Consider the following 19,808-nt stretch of genomic DNA (forward strand, 5'->3'; position numbering starts at 1 on the left):
TGGCAGGATGTAGAAAGTGGCTTTGTTGTAGGGATGGCAGTGTTGGTTCAGCATTGGAAGATCCACCCCCAAAAGTCATCATTCAAACAGAGGAAAGGCAAAAGCCATATGATCCTGTCACTAGTTGCAGAAAAAGTATTGGACTAAATTCTACAGCTGTTCATGGTAAAAGCTATCAGGAGACTAGAAGTAGAACAGAAACTTCTCAACAGATTAAAGACATGTACTCCATACTTCCAGCAAGAACGCCTTGTATGAATGGAGAAGATACAATGCTTTCTCCTTAAGGTGGGGAACAAGGGCAGATATGCTTACTCTTTATCTATCCATTAAACTTTGAAACCTAGTCCCCACCAAAATAGTCTGGCAATAAAATGACACAATTAGGATAGGATTGGCAAGGTAGAAGCAAAATCTTTATATGTAGATGAAATGATCATCTACAGAGAAAATACTAAGAAATCCCTAGGAGCCCCTAGAACTTGTATTTGAATTTAGCAGGATTAGAAAGCACAAGGTATATATAAAACTTCAGGTCTGTGTATACTTGCTATAAACCAAGAATTGGATATTGAAATTTAAAAGTATGTAGGAGTACAAAGAACCTAGAAAAGTTAAAAAACAACAAAAAAAAACAGTGTTGGAAGATGTTTAGTACCTAATTTTAACACTTCTTCTAAAGCTACAGTGATCAAGGTAGTGTTGGTGTAAGGAAAGACATATAGATCATTGGAATAAAACAGAGAATCTAGAAATAGAACCACACATATATGGTCCACAGAGTTTTGAAAGATTATTTAACATTAACAATTTATAGAATATGAACTCAATTCAAGAGCCATTGGGTTGTCTATTAATGAGCTCTAAGAATTCTTTATATATTCTGGTCATAGGTTATATGAATTTTAAATATGGTCTGTTTAAGGACTACTTTTCATTTTAATGATGTCATTTAAAGTTCTAAGTTTTGATGGAATCTCATTTATCAGTTTTTTTCTTTTATACATCATGTCTTTTGTATACTAGGTAGTCCTTGCCTACCCTGAATTCATAAACATTTTCCCTTATAATTTCTTCTTAAAGTTTTATACTTGTAGGCTTTCATATTTAGGTTCATAGATCCCTTCAAGTTATTTTCATGTATGGAAATAAAGGGTTGAGGTTAATTTTTTATATACAGATACCAGGTGTTCTAGTGCTATTTGCTGAAAACACTATCTCTTCCTCGGCTCTTGAATTGAGTTTATATTCTATAACATGCCCCAAAGTTTTCCCAGGAAAATCCCAGGAGGGAAAGGGAAGCTTGAGAAACAAAGCCAGGAGCAGAGGGGCATGGTGTTTGCTCCTAGAACCCTGTCACTTACAATGCAAGGACCTTGGGGACACAGTTAACCCCACTTTGCTTTGGAAAATATCTTTCACAACAGACCCCACTTCAGAGCCTCAACATGCTGTGGCTGAAGGGTCCCTTAAAAATGGAAAGCAGAAAGGCCCGGGGATTTAGCTCAGTGGCGCCACGCCTGTCTCACAGGCACAAGGTCCTGAGTTTGATCCCTGGTACCACAAAAAGGGGGAGAAAAAAGGGAAGCAGAAGCCCACATCTGACTCGCTTTAGAGGAAATGTCTGCCAGTAGGTGGCATATGCATATAACACCAGCACTCTGAAAGCCTGAGGCAGGAGAATTGCAAAATTGAGCCTTGTCTGGAGAACTTAGTGAAAACTGTTTCAAAAAACTATAAAAGACTAGAGATGTAGCAGAGAGTGAAGGCCCTGGGTTTAAGCCTCAGTACTGCCAAAAAAAAAAAAAAAAAAAAAAAGAAGAGGGAAGCTGCGAGTTACCTTAGGTTCACTGCAGGTGTTCTGGGGCAGTTCCCAGATTTTGTGGTTCCAGGCCACTGAAAATCATTGAGGGCTGCAGAGAGCCTAGATGGTTTGGTTATATTTGTTGATCTCTACTGTATTATAAATTAAAATGGAGGAAAGTTTTAAATTAATTCACATAAAATAAAACCATTATAAGTTTACATAATAAAATTCTTTATGAAAAATTACTGTGATTTTCAGAACAAGGAAACTGAGGAGAATGGCATCATTTTATGTTTTTGCAAATCCAGTTACTAGAGGATGGTGGAATTGGAGTCTCACATCTGCTCCTGCATTTTGTCTGTCGCAGTAGGTCAGGTTGCTTATGAGGACAAATGACTCAGCCTGATCAGCAGGTGGGAAGGGAGGGGTCTTGGCAGCCTTTGGAGTCACCGTGGTATTCTGTAATTCTCCCTTAAGCATGGTGTGCCATGTTTCCTTGAAGGTGTGGTTCTCCTGCACTTTGGGAAGCTCACTTACCCAGCATGATATTCACACTCCAGCCATTTGGAAAATTGTAGACCTATGGGTTATGCTTGTTGTCCAGCTGTTGATCCCTCTCATTACACAATTGAAGAAAATCACATTTGTTCTTCATCTCATTGGCAAAGTCTTTAAGTGACAACTGTCATGCTCAGTATGGCAGCTACAAATTTTCCAAAACTGGATTTTACGTAAAAGCTTTACTTTTCCTATTGGCAACAAATACTGCAGTAAATTTTCTTGACAGAACGATTTGATTCATTCACTTTAGAGGAAATGTCTGCCACATCCCCAAATCTGTATAACCGTAGCTTGTCTGCCACTTGTTATTTTAGGGAGAATGATGTTCTGTGAGAAAGCAGTTCAGCTTGCACTCTGATAATGCACAGAGGCTGTTCCCTGAGACTTACTACTAGTGGTTCATGCCTTTCCCATTTCTGTCACAGAGAATATCAAAAATACATATGTGAGGGTAAAACTTTGCTGAAAATCAAGTTTCTTTATTGCTTTAACAAGGACAGACTTTCATCTTTTAGTGAGGTTGCCTGCTTCTTTGTTTTTCATCACAAGTGTGAGTATGTAGTGGCAAAGAATAAGATGACGTCTTGTTTAAAAATACTCTACCTGGGCCATGGTGGTGCATACCTGTAATCTTAGCTATTGGGGAGGCTGAGGCAGGAGGATTGCAAGTTTGAGGCCAGCTTGGGCTCCTTAATGAGACTCTGTCTCAAAATAAAAAAGTGAATAAAAATGGCTGAGGATATAGGTCAGAAGTCCCTGGGTTCATTTCCCACTACCTCAGAAAAGAGAAGCCAAAAAACCAAGGTTCAGACACAAATCCTCCTGTGTGCAGCATAGGCCCCAGAATGATGTTGAGGCAGATATCTGCTCTCCTTCCTCTACAGTGACCAGCAAAACCAGCAACATCAGGGCGAACTTTGAAAACCTTGCTAAAGAGAAAGAGCAGGAGGACAGACGGAAGGCGGAAGCAGAGAGAGCACAGCGGATGGCCAAGGAAAGGCAGGAGCAAGAGGAGGCCCGAAGGAAGCTGGAGGTGAGGACAGTAGAGCCAGCCCAGCATGTGTGCATGCATGGCCAAGGGGTGGTGTGGTTGCAGTGGCTGCTGCCTTCCTCGGCAGTCCCAAAGGTTCTCAGTAGAAAGTTTTCCACTCAAAGAGTCAGCCACACAGACAGCCACATGGGATGGCAGGAATCGGCCAGCCTGAAACCCATCCTCCCAAGTTGGCCTGCCCTGGTTTCAGGACTGTAAGCCACTACCCCATTGAGCATGGAGGAGTGGCTCAATGGGAGGGAGCTGTGCTTTCTGTTGCCCTGACCTCTGGGGCCGGACTGCCACTTCTCCCTGTGGTCTGGCCACTGTTTTCACTAGAGGGAGAGGATGCAAGGGCTGTGGAGATTGGACAGGGAGCAAGGACTCTCCTTCCTGGAGTTTCTGTAGAAAGCAGACATCTCCAGGCTCTGACCCTGCTCTGCCACCTGCTACCCAGGCACCTGCACCTGACAGCCTGACAGCGTGGCCGAGTCACTCGGAGATGGATGTCCTCACTGCAGTTCTCTCTTGGGTGGTTGAGAAGCAGAATCCTAAATAATGCACATGAAGCTGTGTATAAACCATGATACCAGACGTTTCCTCCTTGGAGCAGTGCTTGGTGTTCTGAGAATCCCACTGTTCCGAAAATCGTGGAAAGAAATGCATGGAAGCACAGAATTCGGGTAAAATAATAAAAGTTTACTTGCAAGCAGACAGGAACACCAGAAACTGGTCTGGTCAGTGTCTGCCCCAATGTTTATTCTGCTTCCCCTTTTATACCCTTTTGGTCATTATCTCATCCCTAGTGGTCTTTGTTGAGTAAGTAAAATTCCAGTTCCCATTTGATGGTTAAGCACAGATGGTTTCTGTTAACAGTTATAGCCATAAACACATGAGAGTTAAAACACATATATCACACAAATTTGCCCAAGCATTGGAACTTTGTTTTTCAGAGTTAAGATGTTATCTATAGTAAAGCTACAGATCAAAGAGTCATATAACCTTCATTTTAAGTAACAAGAGCAATGGGGAAAAGCAAGTCATAAAGGGATACATTACCTATTTTGCTTTTACAATTACTTTAATATTTAATCTACTAAGTTGTCTAAAACTTTTCCCTATCACCACCAAGGGAGGTGGTGTGGTAGAGGAAGTCAGTGTGTAGTAGGCAGGTGGTGCTGGGAGTGGAGGCATTAATGAACAAGCCCTGATTTGTCTTAGTACAGGCAGTGAAGTAGGAGTAATAGGCAATTCATGTAAGTACTGTGTACCTGTCCTTAGTGACTAGAAACTCTAATGACCTGTCCTTCACAGTTTTTTTTTTTTTTGGTACCGGGCATTGAACTTGGGTCCTTGCGCTTGTGCATCAGGGGGCAAAAACCGCTGAGCTAAATCCCTGGCCCTCCTTCATAGTTTTTATAAAGTAAGATGTTTGTTTTTGTTTGTCACATAATACCCAAATGCACCTAGGCATTTTTTGCTTCCTGGATCTTGTCTTCTTTCACATAATTTGGGCCTTCCTCATTTGATGACTGAATTTTAACCCCTTCCATCTGAGACCCATCAGTATCCAAAAGATGCAGATTGACCCGCTTTTTTGGGAGGAAAAAGGCTCTGATAGTTGTTGTTTAGCCTCTTTGTACGCAGGTTTGCTTGTGTCCTTTTCTGTTTCCAGCTTCCTCTCATTTCTCCACCTCAGGAGCTTGAGTTTCAGGCAGAGCCCCCTGTTCACTCAGGGGCGGCCCAGATAGGTTAGCAAAGTGCATCCCTGACAGGAGGGAGCCTGTGCATAAATCCATGTATGTTTCCTCCACCTGATGGCCTGCCACTGAGGAGGTTTCTCACCTGGGTGGATTTAGGAAGGGCTGGAAGTAGAGCCCTTGGCCTGCAGATGTATTTATGAGGTGATCCATTATCCCTACAGCCAGGGGTCTGGGGGCTGTGACTGGCAGGCTGGTTCTGCCCTTCAGGGCCACCCAGGACTCAGGCCTTGGGTGTTGAGCTTGTGGATGGTTCCAGGTGACAAGTTCTGGAGGTGGAGGTCAGGCAAGGCCACACAGATAAGGAGAACTGTGCTCAGGATCTCAAGGACCAGGCATGGTTTTCTTTTCAGCAAAATGACAGTGTTACTGTTGTCCCATGGGGGAGGTTAGGCATGGACATGGGATTCAGATCCTGCTTCCTGGGCTCCCTAGCTGTATAGCCTGGGCCTCCCTCACTGGGACATACAGGCTCTCAGTGTGTTTTCTATGGCTGCCATTTCAGATCATACAAATTTAAGACAACACATTCATTGTCTCTCAGTTCTGGCATTCGGGAATCCCAAAAGGGGTCAGAGAGGCTATGTTCCTTTGGAGGCTCTGAGTCAAATCCATTCCCTCCCTTTTCTAGCTTCTAGAGGCACCTGTGATCCTTGGCTCATGTGACTCCAGCCTCTGCTTCCATCCTCATATGTCCTGGCTGCCTGTCACACCCTCCCTGTCTTGTCAGGACCTTGTGATGACATGGGGCCCACCATACAGTCAGTAGACTCCCTGTCCAAGAACTCTAAACTCCCTCATGTCTGCAGGGCTCCTTTTGTGGGATAAGGCCACGTATTCACAGTACCTGGTAGTTGGGGGGGGTATTCTTTGTCTAATGCATTGTGTCCTCTGGCCCCCAAAGATGCACATTTTCTTCCCACTCAAAATTACCCCCACTTCATTGTCCCTGAAAGCCTCAGTCCATTACAGCACCAACCCAGAGCCCCAAGTCTCATCATCTGTGTCACCTAGGTGACACTAGTCACCTCAGTGAGCTGTAGTCAATGATAGCAACACTGTGGCTTTGCCTAGTGCACAGTTACATGCATCTTCCCATCTGTGGTGGAGTGGAGCACTGTGTGCCATGGAGGTCCTTGCACTCAAGAGTGGTTTACTAACTGCATGACCTTCCATTGCTGCAGCTGCTCCTTCTTTGCCCAGGATGTGTGGTATTTTCTGCTCTTGCGTTGCCCATGCTTCAGGCTAGGGGACCTTCCTTTTCTGAGATGCTGGTGCCATTGAGGCAGATGTGACTTTCTGGGGTGGTTGGTAACCTTCTTTCTGCTTGCTGTTTTTCTTTCGCAGGAGCAAGCCAGAGCCAAAAAGGAAACACCTCCTGCATCCCCAACTCCTCAGCTGGCTGAGGAGAGGCGGCCTTCCAGCCCCATCTATGAGGTGAATGTTTTTGTTTGGTTTGTGAAGAAGTCTCTGACCTTTTGTGATGCCAGCATGGATGTTTGGCCTACCTTGCTCTGCCCACACCGAGCAACATGGTGTGGCAGAGGCTCAGGTATGGCAGCCCTGGAGCGAGGCTTCCTCCCTATCGCCTTTCCTCACCTCTCTGCAGCCCCCTGCAGTCTGATCACCGTGTCCCTACAGCTGGCTGCCAAATGCTCAGTCATGTTGGTCTTATTTCACTAGTCCTATGCTGTTTTGAGCTTCTTTCTGGGAACCCCCATCCTCCCTTGGCACCAAGACACCACCCCAGTGTCACTCCTGTGGCTCTGGTGTTGTGTTTCCAGACACCTCCCTTCTGTGCTGCATTGGTGCCTCAAACAGACCAGTCTTGCCTGTAGTGCTGACCTGGCTGACATCTGTGCTCTCCCCAGGTGCCTGGCTCCCCCTCCCATGTGAACCATGGCCCGTGTTCTGTTTCCCCCATAGCCACTGCTGGGCCACAAATTTCCTCTTTCATCTAGATACCATTGTTTTATGTCAGTGAGTTGCAGCTTCTGAAGACTCGAGACATAGGGAGGTCACAGGCCAGGGAAAGCTGTAGAAATGCACAAGGCCTGGTCCTGGGTGGCCCCTGGTCTTATCACTGCTGGGATCCTGTCTCCTTGGCTACTGCTGCCACTTACCTCATGTGGTGGTTTTATCCTGCCAGACCACATGGCAGATATGGTGGACATGGCCTTGTAGCTCGTTATTGGATGAGCTGGACAGCCTTGAGCTATGCCTGGCCAGTCATGGGCTCTGGCTGGACCAGACTCTGAGAAGCTGGTCTTTTGATGAGGCTGTTGGCTTGCTGTCCCTGGGGTTGGAGGTAGATCATGTGATTGGCACCACTGCTGGGGCCATGAGAAGGGGTGGGGAAGGAGGTGCCATTGTGGGAAGTTTGGAGGACAGGGCCCAGCAGGAGGCCTACACACCTTGCAGTCTCCCCTCGGTCCAGGGCATTTTGCCAGGAGGAAGCTGCTGTCACTTCGTTGCACTTTCATGGTCCCCAGTTCCTGTCCTGCAGGTAGATTGCTGTTTTTGATCACCCACTTTCCTTGATCACTAGGCTACTCTTGCTGTCTGGTCACTCTCCAGAGAAAGCTGGGCCCTCCCAGCAGCATCCTGCATGTGCCATTCCTAACCAGGTGCCTTGCTTTCTGTGACCCACAGAGGACGCTTGATCAGAAACGTTGAGGCCAATGTTAATGTATAGTTCAGAATGCCTGTTAGGGCTCAGAAGTCATATGGATTTAAATTACAAGGTGCTTTATTTCTTCCGAGTGAGTACCTTTGTCCTTGGCCATGATTCTTTGGTGGAATCCTTGCCTTACTCTGCATAGAGGACTTGGTTAGAACAGAACCTTGTCGCTCACCAGTGTGGTTGCCCCAGGCAGTGTGCTGGGGTGAATGGGAAGTTGCAGGGGTGGCGCTAGTGGGCAGCACCAGACAGAAGGACAAAGACCTGAGGCCTAAAATACAAACAGGCCAATTCCAACTCAGGATGGACTGACCCGAGCTTGGGGACGCAGTGTGGGGACGTGTGTGGTTCCTAGCAGGAAGGGTGGACTTCAGTTCCTTTAGGATTTGGGAGTGTTGGGGGTAAGGACGGGGGCTCCTTTGAGGAGAAGTCACTCAGGACTTGCAGCTGATGCCTTCCTGACCTGTGTCTCTTTCCTCAATCTCAGCTGAGGCTAAGTCATAAGTCCCTCTGTTTCAGTTGGCATTGGCAGTGTAGCTGCTACTTTCAAGATGCCAGCCCAGGCCACAGGAAATGCCCATTTGACTCTTCCCAGGACGCAGCCTCCTTTAAGGCAGAGCTGAGCCGCAGAGGTCCTGCAAGTGTGAGTGAGCCTGAACCTGTGTACAGTGCTGAGGCCACAAACTACACAGAGGCCAGCAGCCAGCAGGGCCTGGCCTATGCCCCGGAAGCCGTCTATGATACCACCGAGGCCTCGGGCCACTACCAAGCAGGTATTGTGCCCCCATTCCTGTGCTTTTCCTGGGGGAGGGGCTCGCTGAGAAATCCTACCCAGCTTTATTCCCCATAAAGAATATGTTCAGGGTTCCTGTCCACCCAACCCCCTTTTATTCCCTGAACTCTGTATCACCCTGCTGGAATGGCTCTAGGCACAGTGGTCCCCAGTGGCAGTGGTCCTGGGAAAGTCCCCGCTATTCTGGGACACAGTGGGGTGGGGGGGCTAGAGCCAGGAAGGGGGCTTCTGCTTCTATGGCATGTACTCTGGACATTAGGCACCTGTCTGCTGCAGGATGACCCAAAAGACAGCACCTTCTTCAGCTTGAGATGATACAGATATTCCACTTAGGGCAGTGGTGGCAAACCTATGACATGCGTGCTACCATGGGCATGCAGAGCTCATGTAGAGCCCTCTTTGTCGGCATGCAAGCTAAGTCAACCCAGCAACTGAGCATTGGATAATAGTTGTTTTTTCTAAACTAAAACCTCTATTCAAGTTTAATTGTGGTGTTGGCACTTTGTGATAAATAAGTGGGCTTTGGCTTATAGTTTGGGCAGCCAGTCTCTAAAAGGTGACTTAGGTGAACACTGCAGTTGGACTTGCTGTCCTTTAGAACTGAGGTTTCCTGTAGTACGCTGGGTCTAACACAACCCTCATCCCACATGAGCAGTGTGGTTGGTATGGAGAGCAGGAGCTACTCAGTCTGAGAGCACATGTCAGGGTGAAGCTCTTACCTTCTTGGCAGATCTGGGGCATTTGATTGCCCTGTCCCTTCCTTCCATTCACTTTAGTGACATATGACCTTTCCTCATGATGCTAGATATTTTGCTTTTTAAAAGTTACACTCTGAAAATGGTCATGATACTTGTCAGGAAAACCATGTTCCCTGGGTGGTGTCAGAGCTGGGAGTCCATGGACTTGCTCTTGAAAGCTGGAGTCCTTTTTTCTGTTTTCAGAAGCTGCCTAATTTCCTACCTCCTGCCGCCCTCAGATTGGAACTTGCTCACTGAGATTCTTTCCTAGCAAGTGTTCCCGCCCCAAATCTTGGGAATCATTGTGTGAAAAGCAGCTATAGTGCGGAGGTGCACATGGGGACCCTGGCTCCTGCCCATTTGTCTCTCATTTCCTTTCAGAGGAAAACACCTACGATGAATATGAGAATGACCTGGGCATCACGGCCATCGCACTCTATGACTACCAGGCTGGTGAGGCGCCTGAGAGGCTTCCTGCTTTCTTTCCTGCCAGCTCTGCTCCTAAGAATCTGACCTCACCAGTGATATTACAATTTTTATTTTGAAATAATTCATTACAGAAAAGTTCCTAGTATGAGGGCAAGAACTCTCATGTCTATCTCAACCAGGTTCCATCTCTGTGCACATGCTCTCTCTGTCCCCCCCCCCCAATTATATTTACTGTCAGAGCCCTTGGGGAGCTGCAGGGTCCCTATCACCCCTAAATACTCCAAGCTGGGTGTGGTGACACATGCCTGTAATCCTAGCTGTTTGGGAAGCTGAAGCAGGAGGATTGCAAAATTGAACCCAACCTGGGCAACTTAGTAAAACCCTGTCTCAAAATAAATAAAAAGTGCTGGGGATGTAGCTCAGTATTAAAAGCCTACAGGTGACCCGATTCATTCCCTACTACTGCAAAATAACAAAAAACAGAACTCCCAGAAACTCCAATATGCATGTCCTGAGACAGACAGGGTCTCGAGTGAGCACTCCCCACCCTCCAGAGAGGAGGTCGCATGTGTACCAGGACACCACCCACCTCCTGCATTGTTCCTTTTTGGGTCTGGTTCTTCCACTGCTGCCCAGGTTTCCTCAGGGCCTGACAGAGGCTGTGCCTTCATGGCAGGAAGGCCACAGATATAATTCAGTGCCTCCCTGTGCCACACAGTGTCCCCTTTTCTGTGGCATTGAGGTGATGGCACCTCTCCCATCACCTGCCAGAGTCCCCATTCCAGCAGGAGTTGTTTTGTGGGGTGCTGTGGTTAGCTCCCCCAAGTCCTATCCCTTCTCAGACTCCCTTGGCCTTCCCTGACGGAGTGGCTTCCCGACTATTCCTTCCTTCTGAATGGGGTTGGTAACAACCATGAGGAAGGCCTTTCTGCACCTGCCATTTATTCCCATATGTATACATTTTATTAATTTTTTTTTGTGAGACAGTGTCTCACTTTGTAGTTCAGGCTAGCTTTGAACTCACTGTGTAACCCTTGAACTTGTGGCAGCCTTCCTGCCACAGCCTTCTGAGTGCTAGGATTACAGGTGTGTGCCACCATGCCCAGCACACATTATATATTTATTCTTGGATGGATTCTGACATTCTGGCATCTGTGTGTGTGTTTGATGATACTGAGTTCATCCCATTGTCCCCATTCCAGCCCATCGCTGGGCTCCTTTCTAGACCCATTCCCATGTTGAGAACCACCCTCACTGGCTGCCCCTCCTACTAGGGAAGGTGAGAAGGAAGCCAAGTTGCTGTGAGCAAACCTGTTTCCCAAAGAATGGTGTCCAGCAGGGGGTGGGTGTTTTGTGGAAGGCCCTGCTCATATTTGCACAGCCCAGCCTTACGCTGGGCATGGCTGCAGTCTTGTTCCTGGCTGCAGACTCCTTCCTCCCAGCCCACCTGGAAACGTTTTGCATTTGTGTCTCTTGCGTGCTCTCTTCCTAGCGGGTGATGATGAAATTTCCTTTGACCCCGATGACATCATCAGCAACATTGAAATGATTGACGATGGCTGGTGGCGTGGCGTGTGCAAGGGCCGCTACGGGCTCTTCCCGGCCAACTATGTGGAGCTGCGGCAGTAGGGGCCTGCCTGCCTTCCGGCGCCTGTGCGAATTCACACTACAGATCATGCCTTCGCTGGTTTGGGGTTTTGGGTTTGTATTTTTGTTTTCATTTTCTTTTCTGAGGGTGGGGAGGGGAATATACATATTGCTTTTATATTTAATACTTTTGCTGATGCATTTGAAAATGTTTATGCCACAGAATTTGCTAATATATTGTAATCATGATCCTTAGGAGGACTTTGGTGATTGTTTTTGAACACAATTTTTTTTTTTGCCAAATTGACTGTCATGTGTAGCCACTTCAGGGGCCTGTGGCTCTCCTGAGGTCCGTAGTGCATGTTGTCCTTGTGTCTGTCATGACATTCAGTCTCCAGGACAGACGTCCATGTCTGCAGCTCTGGGAGTGGCTGCCCACAGAAGAAGCTCTCTGGAGCATCAGTGTTCGGAAGCAGAGGGAAGGGGCCTGGTCAGGGGTCAGACTGGTGGGAACCACTGGAAGGGGCGCTGGCTTCCCCGTCAGGCGAGAGACCCCACATCTCATCTCATGGGATCCCAGGTTGTCTAAGGCTTTCTCCCGTGCCGCTGTCTTGTCTTGTCCCTGTCTCCATGCCTCCTGATACCCTACTCCTGCCCTGCTATGAGGTGTCACCAAGTCTTTCCATTGTTCCCTCACCGCTTGTCTCAGACTCTGGCCCACAGTGAAGGGCCTTGGGCTTAGAGGTGAGCTTGAAGCTAGTGTTGGGCCCTGGCTGCCATACAGGGCTGTTGCCCAATCACTCAGACTCTGGGCTCATGCAGTGGATGTGACATGTGTGTGGCTCGATGGCCCTCAGCTGTGGGAGGCAGGTGCCTTCTTGGTGTGAACTGCTGGAAGCCTGCCCTCATCAGGGGGTTGTGTCCTTTGCCAAAATCTCATGTTCAATTAGTAAAATTTGATTGAGTTGGCTAAAGTATGACTGGGAATAAGCAAGTGTTCCTTCCCTGTGTGCCATGGTGGTGTCTCTGAGCCACTGTGCCCATGCCTGGCACTTGGAGGGGAAATAAATGCATGTCCCTGCTAGGATACCAGGCCCAGTCCTGCTCCTGCACACGATCAGGGGACAGATGTCTTTCCAACAGGTCCATAGAAATGTTTCAGCTGTTGGGGACACTTGGTGGTCGTGATGCACGTGTTTTCTCTCTGGGTGACTTCTGCAGAGTCCTTGCTTTTCCACTGTTAGGTTGGGTTTTATATACAACTTATTGTATCTGGATTTCTGTAGCACACCTCATAGGTATGATTTTTTAAGAAATTAAATATTCAGAATAAACTTTTTTTTGGATCCATTTGCTGCATGATTTGCTTTGATACTTGATCACTGTGTTCTGCAGTTGAAGGTGGTCTTGTTGGTGTCAGTGTCTTGTGTTCCTTGAGGGGCCCATCCTGGACTTCCCTCCAGCCAGTGCGCCACACATCCTGCTGCAGCTCAGGTCAACCAGAGTCCCCTTTTCAAGGGACTTGCTACTTCAGAGGCACTTTTTATCACCTGATGAAATATACTCTCAAATTACCAATTATTTGAACCAAGTGTCCAACCAGAACAGAAAATGCCATATTTGATAATCACTTGAGCTACAACTCTGAAAATGAATCCTTCAGTGGTTGTAGTGTAGTCAGAGGTGTTACTTTTAGGGCACAACACATCAGGGTCTGAAGGAAGTAGTGGCCATGGGCAGAGGAACTGGTGTCTGCAGCAAGGGCCTGGCTCCTGGACCTGCCCTGAGCTGTGGCCAATCTGGCTTAATAAGGAAGCAGCCACTGGATGAGAGACAAGCCACCTCTTTGGAAACCCCCAGGGCAGTGGCGAGGAGGCTGTGTGCCCCACCTGTGGTTTCCAAGGTGATAGGTAGACCTTTCTTCAAGTGCCAGCCCAAAAGGGCTTTGAAACTGCTCTGCTGTCCCCAGAAGCAAGGGGAGCACAATAGACCAGGAGAACTGGGTCCAGGTGAAACTTCTTGCTTTACATCTGAGAGAGTGGCTGGCTGGTGCTTGTTCAACCCAAGATGTCCAGAAAGGGTTTGTGTAGTCAGTAAGTTACCAGAGCATGTCCTGGGTGCTGGGGCCTGCAGGTGGAATGACTTGTGGGACAGGATTTTGGCCAGAAGAGCTGGTTCCACCTTCGTGTTTATCTCCAGCTACAGATGGACCAAGAAGAGGAGAGTACTGGTGTCCACGAGAGGCTCCCCACAGAGCCGTGGCCTGTCCTCTTGTGGCCTCCAGATGTTGTTGGAGTCGGCAGGTGCTTTGTCACCTGCACTGGCTTGCCGATCCTCAGCTTCATCTGAAGATGAGAATTAAAGACAGCCACCTCAATTAGCTGTGGTGGTCCACTCCTGAGGCAGAGGCAGGAGGATTACTGCAAATTTGAGACCAGCCTGGACTGCATTGTGAGACCCTGTCTCAAAAAAACAAAACAAAACAAAAGACAGCTACCTCTTTCTAGTCAGGTGCTTGCTAGAGTCATTTTTCTTACTTGAGTGTGGAATTTGCCGAGCCAGGCACAATGTCACACGCCTGTGGTCCCAGCACTCGGGAGGCTGATGTGCCTGACTTGCCTGAACCTAGGAGTCCCAGGCCAGCCTGGGCAACATAGCAAGCCCAAGCTCAAAGCAACTGGATGGGACGAGTGGAATGTGAATTAAAATATGATGCAGTGATACCTTTAGTAATTTGTACTTTTCTTGAGACATTAGGATGGCCTCAGGTTCTTGCCTTCATCCAGTGTTTTGAATTATTTTTTCTTGTTTTCCCGGTGGTTATTCTTTCTGACGTGTCTGCTTTGTCATGGAAAGAGAAACCCTGCTTTTGATTATGACTGTGAAAGTGACCCAGTAAGGAACATAGTCAAATGCAGAGTAAAAACAGGCTGAGTAGTGAGATTGTTTTTCCCACAACCATTATCATTGTTATAATAGTGCTTATTCAATTAATGTTTAAAAATTACATGAGACAGCTCAGTTGTCATTTGTGTGCTGTAAGATTTCCCACAAACACAAGCCATCTCTAGATTTAATGTTTCATTTTGTTAATACTTTGTCTGTTAATTAAACCTTCTGCTATTAAACAAGGAAATATCACCTCCCAGGTGCACTGTGAATGAGACTCATGCAGGTCTCAGTAGGCTCCAGGACCTTCTACTGGGCAGAATAATGGCTTCTCAAAGGTGCCCATGTCCTAACAGCCAGACCTGTGAGTGTGTCCTGTCTGGCACAGGAGAATTAGGCTGTAGATGGAAGTAAGTGGAGGGGGCTGGGAGCTGGGAAGTCAGTGTCTAAGGGGGACAGAGCTTCAGTTTGGAGAGATGAGGAAGTTCTGGAGATGGACAGGACAGCTAGACAGCAATGTGAATGTTTAATGCCCCCGATCTGTGCACCTGAACATGGTTCAGATGGGAAGTTTTATGTGTGTTTTACCATAATGAAAGAAATATATTTTGTTTGTTTGTTTTGGTACTGGGGATCAAACTTGTTTGTTTTTTGAGGTAGGGTCTTTCTTTGTAGTTCAGGTTGGTTTTGAACTCACTATGCAGCCCAGGCTGGCCTTGAACTTGTGGTGATCCTCCTGCCTCAGCCTCTCAAGTGCTGGGATTTACAGGCATGTGCCACCATCCCTGGGGGAAAAATAGTTTTAAGCAGAGATTATTTTTGATTTTTCTGAGTGAGCCCAGAGTAACCCTAAGGGACCTTCAGAGTGGAAGAGGGTGGCCTAGAGTTCAAGTTACGGTGGTGGGATGGGAGAGGGACTCAACTGCCATTGCCAGCTCTGAAGTTGGGGAGGGGGCAGTGTCGCATGCTGGTCAAGTGCTCTAAAACTGAGCCACATCTCCAGATTCCCACCCCAGTTTTTAATTGGCCAATTAAAAAGTTGTATATATTTATGATCTATAATGTTTTTTGGATTTCTGAGACAGTTTTGCTATGTAATTCAGGCTGGCCTTGAACTCACAGCAGACTTCCTGCGTGAGCCTCTCAAAAGCTGGGAATACAGGTGTGTGCCACTATGCCCGGCTTATAACGTGTTTTTGTACCTGTATGCATTATAGAATGGCCAAACTGAGCTAATTAACATATAGATTATCGGGCCGAGGATTAAGCTCAGTGGTTCCGGCACCTGCCTCGAAAGCGCAAGGTCCTGAGTTCGATCCCCAGTGCCAAAAAAAACATAGATTATCTCACAGAGTTGTTCTTTTGTGGTGAGAACACTTAAATCAACTTTTAGCTCTTTTTGCTTTTTAAGATAGGGTCTTTTTATATTGCAGTTTTTAAAACATTTTTTTTTCGGTACTGGGAATCAAACTCAGGACCTAGTGCTTGAGAGACAGGTGTGGCACCACTGAGCTAAATCCTCGGCCCCTTTAAAACAATTTTATTAGTACATGTTTGAGTACGTAATGATTACATTTATCGTGGGGAGTCTGTATATCTATATAACATACCTTCCTTTTTTTGTCCCCTTCCCCTCCCATCCCTCCCTTCTCCTTTCAACTCTTGTTCCCCTTCCCATTTGCAAAAGCTCTGTTTTCATTTTTTTCTTCAATTCTGTTTTTTAAAAAAATCCTTTTTCCTTCCCCTTCCCATTTGAAAAAAATCTCCCAACTTCCTATTACCTATCTTGTATTTTGCTCTTTATTTATACTTTGGGTTTCTCCTATAAGGAAAACCATGTGATATTTAAACTTGTATATCTGATTTATTTCACGTAACCTTTGGTCTTGAGGTGCATCCTTTTACCTACAAATGCCTTGAGTTTATCCTTTATAGTGGGAGATAGGGTCTTGCTCTGTAGTACAGACTGGCCTTGAACTCATGATCCTCCTGGGATTATAGGTGTGTACCACTGTGTGTGGCTTAACTCTTAGCAATTTTTTTTTTTTTTTTGATACTGGGAATCAAACTTGGGTCCTTGTGCCTGCGCAGCAGGTGGCGAAACCACTGAGCTAAATCCCCAGCTCAACTCTTAGCAATTTTTATGTGTGTCTCACACACACACACACACACACACATAAATATATACATATATATATATATATATATTTTTTTTTTTTTTTTTGAGACAGGGTCTTGCTATGTAGTTCAGGCAGGCTGGCCTTGAACTCACTATATAGCCCAAGCTAGCCTTGAACTTGTAGCAATCCTCCTGCCTCAGCCTCCCAAGGGATTATAGGTGTGTACAACATATTGTTGCATGTGCAATAATATATTGACTTGAGCACAACATATAGTTACTAGCTATAGTAACCATGATGTATCACAGATCTTATGTATTTATGTTGTGTTTTTTGAGATGGGATCTCACTATCTAGGCTAGGCTGTCCTTGAACTTAAGCTTCTCCTGCCTTAGCTTCCTGAGTAGCTGGGATTGCAGGTGTGTGCTACTGTGCCTGATTTCTCCTTTTTAAAGGCTGAATAATATTCCACTTTTGTATGGGCCACATTTTGCTTAATTCTTCATCTGTGGATAAAAATTTGGGTTCCTTCCACCTTTTAGCTATTGTGAATAATCATGCTATGAACATGGGTGTGCATGTATCTCTTCAAGACTCTTCTGTCAGTTCTTTTGGGTATATTTGCAGGCGTAGACTTGGTGAATCATATGGTAGTACTCTTTTTACTTTTTTGAGGAATTGCCACACTATTTTCTGTAGTGACTACCATTTTGTCTTTCCACCAGTACTGTACAAGAGTTCCAAATCCTCCACATCCTTGCCAACACCTGTTCATTTTTGGTTTTTTGGTTGTTGTTTTATTTTTGTCTTTGATAGTAGCCATCCTAATAAATGGTCACATGCATATATGTATATATATGTGTGTGTATATATATATGTGTGTGTGTATATATGTGTGTATATATGTGTGTGTATACATGTGTGTATATATGTGCATACATATATGTATGTATTTTTTTGCAGGGGTACAGGGATTGAACTCAGGACCTTGTTCTTGGGAGGTAGGCGGTGGCACCACTGAGCTAAATCCCCAGCCCAATGCTTATATATTTTAATCAAACTATCTATCTGTCTATTTATTTTTCGGTACTGGGGATTGAACTCAGATCCTGTGTCCATTCCCACTTACCCAACGATAACATCATGAAGAACAAACAGTGTCACAGCCCAGATGCGGACAGAAAAGCAGAACAGATACAGGGCTCTGTCTTCACCTGCACCATCGTGGGCCTGACCTCTGTCCCACCGCTGTGCCGCCTCAGCCTCTGCCGATTACTAGCCCATTCTCCATTTCTATAATTGTGTTGTTCGGGAATGTTCTGTGAGTGATAGCTAACAGTTTGTGACCTTTTGAACTGGCATAGTTTTCTGGAACTCCGGCCAATGTTTGTTTGACCATTCACTTGTTGGAGGTCATCTTAGCTCTTACAAGTTTTTGACTCCTAAAAAATAAAGCTGCTATAAACATTCTCGTACAGGTTTTTGTGTGGACTTATTTTCGCTCTTCTGAGATAATTGCCCTGGAGTGCAGTTGCTGGGTTCTATGGTAGTTTGCACATTTATTTTATACGAAACTTCCAGAAAGGCTGTACTATTCTGTATTTCTGCCCAGAGTGTGTGAGTCATCTAATTTTCCTATGTTCTTGCTGACTGGGATTGTTACTTTTTTATTATAGCCCTTGTGATAGGTGTGTAGTGCACCTTACGTTTTACTTTTTGGATCACCAAAGGTTAATGGTTTTGAACATCTTTTTGTGTGTTTGGTTGTCATCTGTCTGTACTGTTCAGTGAAATGTCTATTCAGGTATCTGGATGCTTCACATTGGATTATTTGTTCTTGTTTGTGTTTTGTACTGTTGAGTTTTGAGGGTTCTTTTTATGTTCCAGGATTTTTTAGAGAGCAACCATTTGAAATCTATTTTTCAGCCAGGTGTGGTGGTGCACGCCTGTAAACTCAGGATTCTGGGAGGCTGTGGGCAGGAAGATTGTGAGATTGAGGCCAGCCTGGAACATAATGAGTCTCTTTCAAAAAACAACAATAATAGAAACCTCCAGATTTTTTTTCTTTTTCATTGGGCTGGGGATGGAACCCAGAACCTTTTGCATGCCAAGAACGTGTTCTACTGAGCTATGCTCCTAATCCCAGCATTTTAAATTTTGATGAAGTCTAATTTATAACTTTTTCCTTTTCTTTGGAGTGTGATTTTGGCATCTAAGAGCTGTTTGCCTAGCCCTTGATCCTAAAGATATTTTCTCTCCCTCCCCCTTCTTGCATCCTCCCTCCTCTTCACTCCCCCCCCCCATCTTTCTTGTACTAGGGATGGAACCCAGGGCCTTATGTGTACTAGGCAAGTGCTCTGCCGCTGAGCCACACCTTCTGCCCTCTCTGTTGTTTTGTTTAGTTTTATAGTTTTACAGTGAAGCCTGAAACCCATTTGGGGTTAATTTTGAGCAAAATATGAGGCTTGGGTGAAGCTTATGCTGTGGTCTGTTGCTGCCTAGTGCCTCTGGAACCATTTATTGAAAAAGTTACCTTTCCTCCATTAAGTTGCCTTTGCACCTTTGTCAAAGATGGTGCGTGTGGGTCTATTTCTGGATTCTCTGTTCTGTTCCATTGACCTAATTATCTCTACCACCACCTAGTCTTGCTTGCTGTGGCTCTGTATGTTTTGAATTCAGGTGGACTGATTCTTCCTACTTCAGTCTTCTCTTTCGAAATTATTTTTTTAAAATGGTTTCTTTCTTATAGAAATTATAGAATTGTTTCTATCTACAAAAAAATTCTTTTTGTTTTGGTACCGGGGATTGAACTCGGATCCTTGGACTTGCGAGGCAGGTGGCAGAACTACTGAGCTAAATCTCCACCCCCTACAAAAAAATTCTTGTTGGGATTTTGATAGGAAATTTGTTGAACCTGTGTCCCAACTTGAGGAGAACAGATATCTTCACCATGTGGAGTCTCCCATCCATACACATGGTGTTTCTCTTCATGTATGTTGATCTTCTGTCATTTATTTTTTCAACACTGTGTGGTCTGTACAAGCTCTGTGTATGTCATCTTAGTTCTACACCTGAGTATTTCTTGGCTGCAGTAGGTGGCATAGTATTTTTCAGTTTCCACATTTTCATTGCTAGTCTTTAGAAATGCTTTGATTTATGTATTTTTATCTTGTATTCTGAAACCTTGCCAGTTATTATTAGTTTTTCTATAGAAAGTTTTCAAGAAAGTCACTTTGTATATTCCTTGGAATTTTTCACACAGTAAGTCATGCCATCCGCAAACAGGGGCAGTTTTGTTTCTTTCTTTTTACTTTGTATTTCCCAGTCTTTAATTTCCCTTTCTTACTTAATTGCAGTGGCTAGAACTTCTGGCTCTGTGTGGAATAAGAGTGGTGAGAGTAGACAGCTTTGGTTC

At 45.5% G+C, this 19,808-nt stretch overlaps 1 protein-coding gene across 13 annotated transcripts in view; it reads left to right on the forward strand.

Annotated features, from left to right (window-relative positions):
* The window catches only part of Cttn (cortactin), a 42,171-nt gene extending 24,306 nt beyond the window's left edge, over positions 1-17,865 (forward strand). For 7 of the 13 annotated variants that reach the window (XM_004852144.3, XM_087205480.1, XM_087205479.1 and 4 more), the window contains 5 exons: positions 3,253-3,401; positions 6,506-6,595; positions 8,434-8,611; positions 9,750-9,821; positions 11,290-12,734. In XM_004852144.3, coding sequence (XP_004852201.1) covers positions 3,253-3,401; positions 6,506-6,595; positions 8,434-8,611; positions 9,750-9,821; positions 11,290-11,426 — 626 coding nt within the window. In that variant the 3' untranslated portion in view covers positions 11,427-12,734. Of the gene's footprint in view, positions 1-3,252; positions 3,402-6,505; positions 6,596-8,433; positions 8,612-9,749; positions 9,822-11,289; positions 12,735-17,356 lie in introns of those variants that run through there. The other 6 variants (XR_015448949.1, XR_015448951.1, XR_205567.4 and 3 more) reach the window with 3 other exon arrangements.
* Positions 17,866-19,808: the final 1,943 nt, after the last annotated feature.

The sequence above is a fragment of the Heterocephalus glaber genome, unplaced genomic scaffold (assembly GCF_053883595.1).
Source record: "Heterocephalus glaber isolate CG9 unplaced genomic scaffold, H.glaber_assembly_v1.0 deba00000594, whole genome shotgun sequence".
In the NCBI taxonomy this organism is placed as follows: domain Eukaryota; kingdom Metazoa; phylum Chordata; class Mammalia; order Rodentia; family Bathyergidae; genus Heterocephalus; species Heterocephalus glaber.